Raw genomic sequence first — 10,139 nt, 5'->3', positions numbered from 1 at the left:
AACTTTGGGTGAAAAGTCATAATAGGCCCAACTGGCAAACTATTTCTATACTCTTGCTAAGAAAACTGCATGGATGCCTTTTTGTAATCACCTTAAATGCAATTAACATTTATCTTTACTTTTTATATGAACTCAAACACAGTCACTGTATGCAATGGAGTATAGGACTCCACTGATTTTGACTCTTATTGATAGATGTAGAATATTTTTGTTCTGCTTTTCCCAATATTGCTAATCACTGTGTCTTGTAGCATTAAATTCCTTTTATTACCATTCTTTTGTCTGTTCCACCAAACTCATTCATTGTCTGAATAAATGCATTCTATTCTTGTAGCATTTATGAGAAAGGGTTATTATACCCATCAAATATACTTTCTAAACACTGCCTGTACATGACATTTGTTCACTTTCTACCTTTTATGCATGTGTTAAGGAGGCAATGCTTCTTACAGAGAAGGTAGGTAAGAACAACAAAGCTATGATCACCCTACCTTCCAAAAGTATAAATATGTTGAAACTTTATTAACTTCATTAGTATAAGCAAATGGATTTGGCGCAGTGGCAGAGAGGTATAAATAATGGTCCTGATATGATATGATAGACCAGAGATTCCATCTTGTCTTTGAAAAAGCAAAATGGCAACTTGATTCTGGTCATTCAGCAAGGCCAAAGGAGAGCACCTCTGAAGCAGCTCTTTTCAATTTAGATCTATTAGTTCTTAACAAGCAACTAATCCTTATTGCCCATTTCTCAAATAATGGGTTTTCTCAATATTGTTCCATTTAAATTTAAATTTCATATAATTCAGAGGAGAAACCATTTCTTTCCCTTTTTTTGTTCCCCAAGTCATCATCATCAACAGCCTAATTGCAGGCAATCCCATTAGGTATTATACTTTGCAGTAATGATACACAAATGGAAACAAACAACATGAAATGATCAATAATAATGTAGTTTCAGAATCAATTATAAAACAATTAGTCTAAAGAAATTAATCTTCCCTCACACAACAATGCCCTAATGAACCTTAGCAAACAGCTTCTAGTGGAAACAAAAAACTCTCTAAAGAATAGGACTAAAGGCATTTCTGTTCAGGGGAATTAATTTAACACAATACCTATGCATAAAAGAACTCTTTTGGTTCCTTAAAAGCACTCATTAATTATTCATTCAGATTTCACATTCTATATCCCATTAGCTTTATATCTGCAAAGTTGTTGATGACCACACGTTAGGGCCAAATAATTAGGACTTTTATTCTCTAGGCACAATGGAAATATCAATTGCTTTAAAGAAAATTTAAACCAGCATGTGGAAGTAGGCTTCAGCAGTTTTTCTATATCTCATAGGATGGCATTATATAGTTTTATTCACTGAAATCAATAAGGCTTATTTCATTTATATTCACAGAAGCAGTGAGGCACCAATTCTAACATATGTACCTGAATAATGTAAATAATAATTAATGCCTGATTATTAACTTTTCTACTTTCAAATCAGGCAAACTGTATCATCCTACATACTGATGAATAATAACGGTATCTCTAGCAATCATGGCCAGTAGTGAAGGATGCTGAAAAGTTACACATTTAGCAGCATCTGCAATATAACTTCATAGATAGAAAATTACTAATCTTCCAATTATTACAATAGTTTTTAATGACAATTAACCAACATGGCCCAACGTGAGAGATACTGGAATTTTGGCACAGAAACACATCTGATGTAAAAAGTGATCATACAAATGTACTCTGCATGGCATACTTACTTATGGTTTACTTATTTACTCATCAATCATCTCACCACATAGTCTGAGTTCATAGAACATACTACTGTAGACTAAAATACAGCTGGTTAGATTATGTTTCAGCTTTATACTTCTACTTACCCTATGAGTTCAGTGTGGATTGTTTGCTTAAAAGGGTTAATTACCATCTTTCATGAGATCTGATAATGATTCCTAATTTTGCCTGGATTGGATATATTTTAGTAAGCAAAACAAAATTTAAATAGCAAAAATAAATAACTTGAAAAAGGACTCATCCAAAAGGGCCTGTAATTTTATATTTATTTTAATAAATGTTTAATTCCTGGTATGGATGAAGGCTTAAGCAGCTCAAATGCTATAAAAGAGAGAGCCTGAATCACCTTTAAAAATGCTAACAAGGAGGGACTAATCATTGTAAAGGATCTGCTCACCTCCTTATATAGTTCATTTCCATTTATCAAGAATATCAGGTAAATGCAAATATTATATAAAATATATATTTTAGAATCTTATTAGCAGAGCAAAAGGTGTAGAATAAGTGCTATTAATTTATTTGCAAATAGATCCAAATCAAATGTATGTCAGAGATGACGCTTTTGAATTTACAGGCCTACCTCACAACATAGGACATAGCCCCAGGCAGATTATTATATTGTCAGTCATGTGACAGAAAGGGAGGAGAAAACTAGAGAGTATCTATTGTTTATTTTTTCTATAAATTACTGTAAAGCCATTCCTCTATACGAGTTGCTTGTATTTTGGACCATAGGAAAACTTTGCAGCAGGACTGTTTGCTCTGAAGACTACTAAAAAGAACATGCAGACTTTAAGGTAAATGAATATAACCCATTGCTTAAAATGCAAATCAAAATATATAATTTTAATTAAAATATGTTTTTCTATGACATTCTGCATTTTTTTCCATCTAATTGATAGTGCTATATGGGTATTATTATTTTTTCTTCTGAGAGCAGTTGGACAAGTCCCTGCAGGGTTTTTTTGGCAAGGTTTTTAGAAGTGACTTGCCATCCAGCTGGCTTTGTGCCTAAGGCGAGATTAGAACTCATGACCTTCCAGGTTCTAGCTTGGTGCTTTAACTTAATATCAAACTGGTTCTCATGGATGTTATAATGTTTAGTTATTAATAGTTTTTATTAATGCATTTTTCTATTAATATGTATTGTGACTGCAAGGTGTTTGAAAATGAAGACAAAAATGTCCTAAAACTGCTCTTATGCTTTCTGCTTGTTTAGATCCTTCCATTTCATTTTTGTGATGACCGTGTCAGTATATGTAATCCAGATGGCATACGGTAAGTAAGTTTATGCAATGATTTTTAATTGTCTCAGTCCATGAAAAACTCCCCCTGTAAAATGATTCCTCCTAAAGCTTAACAAATGCAGTGTTAAGCCCCTCATAGTCCTATTTCCTTTTTTGATACAGAGCTTTAGCCAGAACAACTTCCTACTAAAGTGCTAAACACTTAAAAGGGATGGGCAACTAGTCCCCAACAGCTAGAGACCCAGAAAATTGGGGAAAGGATAACCAGTGTCTTTCTTCCACTCCCATTACACCTACTCTGGAGAAATTAGAAGTCTGAATTTGTCTTTATATCATATATGGGAGTGGACACAAATGCAATGCTACCCATTTAAAAGTTACCATACGTATGTTAAATCTTAAATAGAAGGATTCTAAACAGAAACTTCATTATTTTTGTCCATCTCTGGCTCTCTTGGAGTGTCTCCATCCCTATTTCATTGGCAACATTCATCAAAACTAGCTTGGGAAATGCAAGAAATGCTGCGTATGTTTTCTTGATGTAACAAATCATCTAATAAAAATATGAGGGCTGAGGGTAATAGCCATAGAAGGGCAATAGTGTGGGCATTACTGAATTTTATGTGTTTCTTCTCTTTTAAAAGCTTGTGAAAGTGAAGACTGTGACAATGATGGCCCAAGTTTGGGGAATCGGAATCATGCTTTGAAAACCTTTAATGTTCTCAATCAACTTAATTCTGAAAAGAGGAGGAATAATCCATCTAATGTTATACCTTTCATCGGGATCACAGACAGTAAGTTTTTTGCAAACTGTACAAACTGCTGTAGATTTTTGTTTGGTTTAGATATATCAACATTAACAGCAAGGCTGTTTGTTATCTATAATTTATACAGAATTTCTGAATTTTTAAAATATTTTGTATTCCAGTATTCTTCCACAAAAGCCATAAGAAAAATTATATTGTGCCTATTTTGCAAGGGAGAAATGGCTATTGAGATAATAACTTTCTCATGATAAAAATGAATTTACAGATTTATTATTCCTTGGACTGTAATTTTCAACATCTTCATTAAGCCCATTGACCACCAATATATCTCTGAACAATAGAATTTGTAATCTAGCGCTTCTGGAGCTGGTCACATTGGGAAGTTTGTTCCCCATGTATTGATAAACACATAACATTTCCTAGTATTTCAAGCCATTCGTGGCATCTTCCATTTATTATTTTGTTATCTTTAAAACAGTAATGAATATTGACTCCAAGGTCCCTTCCAACTTTATTGTTGTTGTTGTTGTTGTTAGAATGGCTCCTGTTTCTGGAGCTGAACTTTGATAAGTACAACCCCAGGCAAACAATCATAGATGGCCAGCCAGGACATCACATAATCTTGAATTTATAACAATTGTTTGTGATACTATTATATAGTATACTATTAGTAAAACAAAAGATAAGTGTCTATTCTTTGGATTAATTGGAAATCACCTCAGGTTTGGAGGATTTCTAATAAATCTGAAACCATCTGAAAGTTTTACTTTTTAAAAGAAACATAACTCTGATGTTTCATATGTTTAGATCTCTTCTCATGAATTAATATCCTCAAAGCATTTTGTTCAATTTGATCCACAGTGTAGCATGTCCCAAATTTCATAATGGTCCTTAATTGTTCAGATAATCCATACTGGACCAATATTGAAATATGCATGTGCCTAGAATTTCTTCTTCTACTTTTATTAGAGAATGGAAACTGTTCTGTCCAACGTCACATAAGTTCTAGTCTTTTGTATAGAACGCTCACTGTACAAACAGTAACTCATTCTCTGTATTAGTGGACAAATCTACAGAACATAGCTTCCATGTCTTTGTTTTATAGTTTATTTATTTTCAGTGTACGTATTAGAAATTTTTTATTCCACCTTTATTACTTTAGAAGTAATTCAAGACAGCAAACATACATGATATTCTTTATTCCTCGCATTTCTCCCACAATGACAACCCTGTGAGGTGAGTTGGGCAGAGTTGGGCCCAGAGTCACCCAGCTGGCTTTCATGTCTAAGGTGGGACTAGAACTCACAATCTCCTAGTTTGGTGTCTTAACCATTAGACCAAACTGGCTAAAAAAATTAAAAAGGGCACTTAACTCTACAGCGGGCACAGCAGTAGAGAAACTAGTGGACATTTTTACTATATGTAGCAGGACAATAGTATTCAAGAAGGTCTGTTTCTTTAAAGCAATTTGATATATTTTTTTATGATTTTCTCCCCATTTATTTCTAGCTAGCAAATTGAGCAAACACTGCTGCAAAAATGGAGGAACTTGTTTCTTGGGAACTTTTTGTATATGCCCAAAACATTTCAGTGGAAGATACTGTGAATATGATACAAGGATCAGGTATGTAAAAGGCCTCTGTCTCTGAGATCCGTCAGCATTGTGCTAGTAGACTTTCCTACACCCAACAATCATGTCCCTCTCTCCTTCCTTTCTTCCTTTTCCAAATCTGCTCCAGGAAAAAATGGGTTGGGGGGGGGCAGAGTTGGAGAGGTGCAACATGTAAATGACATGAGTGGCATCATTTGTCCTGGGGAATTTATTTATTGCATTTTTATTCACTTTAGATGACTGTTTCCCAAGCTTGACAGCTTTAAGATGAGTGGATTTCGACTCCCAGAATTCCCTAGCCAGTCCATCTTAAAGCTGCCAAAGTTGAGAAATACTGATTTAGTTAATTCCTACAGTAACAATCCTTAAGGTGCTGAGACAAATTTATTTGACCCAAATCATCCAGTGAGCTCTACAGCCAAGTGGAGATTTGCAATTATCTCCTCACTTTTCTTCTTATTTGTATGTAAAACAAACATTATCTGACCTGATATCTCCATTATCCTTGGACTACAATTCTCTTTTTTCCCAATAATCTCCTAATTCAATTCTAATAAGCCTCTCAAAATTGAGCACTAAAAGCATATGTAATATCTAATTTAGTCATATTTTTAAGTAAAAACCTAGCCTAATTTTGAGTTTCCCTCTCCCACCTTTTTATTTATTCTATTCAATTTGGATGCTGCCTGACTTCTAGAAACTCTTCATACGTTTCTTTCTGTATCAGTCCTGTCGGTCCTTTGGAGTATGGGTAATTTCTTCTGTAGGCACCATCATAAGTGGTGATGGATTGTCACAGAGGTAGATGGAGTGATTTGCTAGTTGGCTGCCTGCCTAGCCATTGTTTTAACAAGAGTGATGCTTACTCAAAATCCTCCACCTATGCTTCTGAAGAGAAAAGGCTCCCTTTTGTGATTTTATAGGGGTTTCTGAGAGTCTCTGGAATTCATCGCAAGCTCCCATTTACTAAAACATTGTGATTTCTTAGGAGTTGTGGTTCCCTTGGACATGGTGAGTGGTCCCAAGAAGAATGTCAATTATGTCGCTGTATTTATGGGACTCTGGAATGCCTGCCTAATGTTTACAAGCAAGGATGTGGTAAGAAGCAGTTGAATTACTACTCTGGAAGCTGAGCTGATTAAACTGCCAATTTCTTAGTAGCTCCTTGTTCCTTTACTCAGTGCTGAATTCTTATGTCAGTGAGAAATTGGTTTGAGTACCTATATGGAGTAAAGGGAGGGAAATAATTAGGAAGGGAAGCTGAAATGCCACTGAGAGATCATAAACTCTAATTCTCCTCCAGTTTTGCCTTTAATCTCATGGAAAGAAAATATTAATTACTGACATCCTTCTCATTTAGAGTCTGCTGCTTCCAGATGACCTGGACATTCAAGGAAAGCTTTTAGCTGTAAGTACTAGTATTTATTGTCCTAAGAAAAGTGGGGGCGCAGAAAAAGACTGTAGAGAAACCTCAATCTGGAGGCATCATTTAAATAACACTGAGCATCTTAGCAGTCCAGAAATAGAACATGATATCATTGCTATATTAGATTTACTGTATATCCTACCTTTTCTCCAGGATTTGATTTACTATAAGATGTCTAGCCTATGAGCTTTTCTTCCAAACATGTCTTGATAACTGTTTTTTTTTCTTGGCCTTTCCACATAACCTAGACTTCATCTCATCCCCAGCTATCCTCTTTTTTATAGCATAATTTTTTTACTAGGAATACAGTCTGGCACATGTCATGAATGATATGATTAATCATGCCTTTGGTTTAAGAAGTGCGCAAAGTCATAACTCACACCTGCAGAACGGGCAGAGAAAGATACTGAGAAGAGCTATGACCTCTCTTATCTAAGCATTCACTAGGCAGCATTTCCTCCCTTGTGTCTCAAGGTTTTTCTCACATACCACCAGTGATGGGATTCAGCTGGTTTGCACCACTTCGGCAGAACCAGTATCTAATTTTTTGTTGCCCAGGCCCAGAATAGACTTTCAGAAGCGGCATCCACACAGAGAACCGGTTGTTCACATATTTGAATCCCACCACTGCATACCACTATACATTCTGAGGACTTAACAACTATTGCCCTGATAGCCCAATGCTCCTAAGATGACTCTCATGCAAGTGCAGCTCCTGTGGTTGTCACATGATGAATTAATCATTTCGTGTTTTTGTTCAAAAAAGTTTAATCTCTGGATTTTAAATTAAGTTGTTAAAATAGGTTCACTCCACAGGTTAGACTAATTTTAATGCATTTTTCTTAACGCTTCTAAAAAGAGTAGAGAAAAAGGCAGAAACAAGGAATAAAGAAGAGAGAGAAGTGCTAAAGTAAAAATTTGTGTGTATGCTGCCTCCAAAATATAATAAAACAGATTTGTAGAAATTAGATCTGATTCTTGGTGACTTTGGTCACATAGTTTTCCTGGTTAAAGTACAGAATTCACCTTTTTTCCAGATTTTTGTTTTTTAACATTCAGGCCAACCTATAATTGTGAGATCTCCTAGTGGTCTCCCATCCAAGAACTTTATTTTGCTTTGTTTTTTTTCAAAATCAGCCAAGATTTGCTAGCTTCTGCATCTGAGCTGGGCTCCAAATTAGAAAAAAAAAATGTGGAAACAGATTGGAAAATGTGCCCAGTTCAAATAGGGGATATGCTATATTGTCAATTCTTCAACGTCATGGATATTTGTTAAATGTCTTATCTGAAACTTTTCTCCTTTCCATTTGAGTTTGCCATCATTGGCAGCTTTCATTAGAGGCGCTGCCTTGTGATCCACTGCCAAGGGAGTCTAAATTAATGATAACATGAGACTAGGCAGTTGTGGGATTCAAATATGTGAACAACTGGTTCTCTGTGTGGATGCTGCTTCTGGAAGTCCATTCTGGGTCTGGCCAACAAAAAATTAGCCACGGTTCTGCTGAAGTAGTGCGAACTGGTTGAATCCCACCACTGAGACTAGGCCTTTAAAAGCATTATCCCTGTGGGATTTCTTCCAGATCAAAGCCAAGTTGGTTCATTCCAAAGAGTTTTAGGTAGGCATCTAAAAAAAAAGAATTTGCCACACATTTGATAAATTTTAAGATCATTTTAGTTTTAGTTCTATTAGAATATATTTGTAAATAAAAGGAAAAATAGCTTTGGTTTAGAAGGTGGGTTGCAAAATTTGCTAACATGCTGAAGTAAAATCTCTAAAAAATGACTTCATTCCTAATCCCATGAATAAAATTAAATAGGGATAGTAGTAAAACAATAAATATTGAAATTAAGGGATATAATATGTTAGGAAAAACCTTTCAGATATCTGGGTATCAAACAAGATGACTTTTAAAGGTCAGTCCCAGTAACAAACCAGGGAGAGGCACTCTGGTCTAGTGATTAAGTATCAGATTAGAAATTAGTTGGATGATTTTGAGTTAGTCAATCTCCTTCAGCCTAACCTACCTCACAGAGTTGTTGTTATAAGGAAAATAGGAAGGAAAAGAACTGTGCAAGCTGCTTTTGAACTATAGAAAATAAGGGCAAGCTTCTGAAGAAAAAGCCCAAATTCAGGAAATTTGTATTTAATGCTTTTTATTTGAACAATCCCCATCCCAACCCACTCTTCATCATTATGTTGTGTTTCCCAGTTAAATCTACAACTATAACTCTGATTGTTTTAATTCGTTTGCGTGAAAAAAGTGGCACTTCACATAAAAGACATTCTAGGAAATTTGCATATGAATTCTTGAATGTCTCAAAATGCGATTAATCATTTTATAAAGTTTTCTGTTGGAACAATGATTTGCAAATCCTCAAGGAGGAGTTTTTAGTTTTTTGAGCTCTTACTTCACTACTCAGATCAAGATAATAGTCATGAGTTTGGGAGATCCCTTCAAAAGCAACCCATGTGTTTTATTTCTCATCAAGATAACATATGCTTTTTATAAATTTTATTGTTCTTCAGATCCTGCAAAGGAGAAAATACTTCAACTCAGTCTTGAAACCAATTCTGAATGTGAATACATATCTACAGGATTTGAGACATATCTTTGAAAATCTTCATTATTTTCTCCCATGACTGACAGGATAAATCTGAAGAAAGCTGCTTCTTTGTTCAAGTGTTTTATTTGACAGTTTGCCATTCAGGATAAGCATACCTGTTTCTTATAAAACTTTGTGCCCTGAACAATTACTTCAAAAGATATCACTTGTATATTGTAGTGACAAAGCACAATTTCTGAAACATGTTCAGTGATCAAGGATCAGATCCTGTTTGTTTCACATCAGAATTTGAAGGGGAACAGTCTAGAATACATGTCCAATATATGTACTTTCAAGTTTTTGGGTCCCTTCCAGACTCTATCAAATGCAGCAGGAGCCAAGAGGTTTAAGCAACTAATTCATGTCCTGTTTCTTTTCAAATTCTGTTGCACTGTGAAAGAATTTAATTAATCCAGGTTATATATGGAATTTGGGGTTATCCATCTAGGGCAGTCTAGGCAAAATTATACTGACATGATCATTAAGTTATCAACCCTTGCATGAACATTGTAATGTACATTTTAATCTTTTCATTACTGAGTGATGGTTCTTCCAGTGGAAGATGTTACATCTACTACCAAAGTGGCATCTGTAAATATGGATTGAGGTGCATAAGTATTATTGTTTGTTAATAGATTTTGTGTGTATATATATGTATATATGTCTTTTAAAATCTCTTGC

General features: G+C 35.0%; 1 protein-coding gene across 2 annotated transcripts; it reads left to right on the top strand.

The window, feature by feature from the left end:
* Positions 1-435: 435 nt before the first annotated feature.
* Positions 436-10,139, top strand: TDGF1 (teratocarcinoma-derived growth factor 1). 2 transcript variants are annotated; one of them, XM_039346372.1, is made up of 8 exons: positions 436-457; positions 2,538-2,599; positions 3,022-3,080; positions 3,694-3,843; positions 5,326-5,440; positions 6,417-6,526; positions 6,789-6,836; positions 9,382-10,139. In XM_039346372.1, the coding sequence occupies exons 1-7, from the start codon at positions 440-442 to the stop codon at positions 6,806-6,808; spliced, it is 534 nt and encodes a 177-aa protein (XP_039202306.1). In that variant the 5' UTR covers positions 436-439; the 3' UTR covers positions 6,809-6,836; positions 9,382-10,139. The 2 variants fall into 2 exon arrangements, with proteins under 2 accessions (XP_039202306.1, XP_039202308.1); XM_039346374.1 differs by lacking the exon at positions 436-457 and adding an exon at positions 2,185-2,238.

This window comes from Crotalus tigris, unplaced genomic scaffold (assembly GCF_016545835.1).
Source record: "Crotalus tigris isolate CLP2741 ecotype Arizona unplaced genomic scaffold, ASM1654583v1 scf7180000017993.1374955, whole genome shotgun sequence".
NCBI classification, from domain to species: domain Eukaryota; kingdom Metazoa; phylum Chordata; class Lepidosauria; order Squamata; family Viperidae; genus Crotalus; species Crotalus tigris.
The sequence above is the reverse complement of the archived record's forward strand: the minus strand, read 5'-3'. Positions and strand labels throughout refer to the sequence as shown.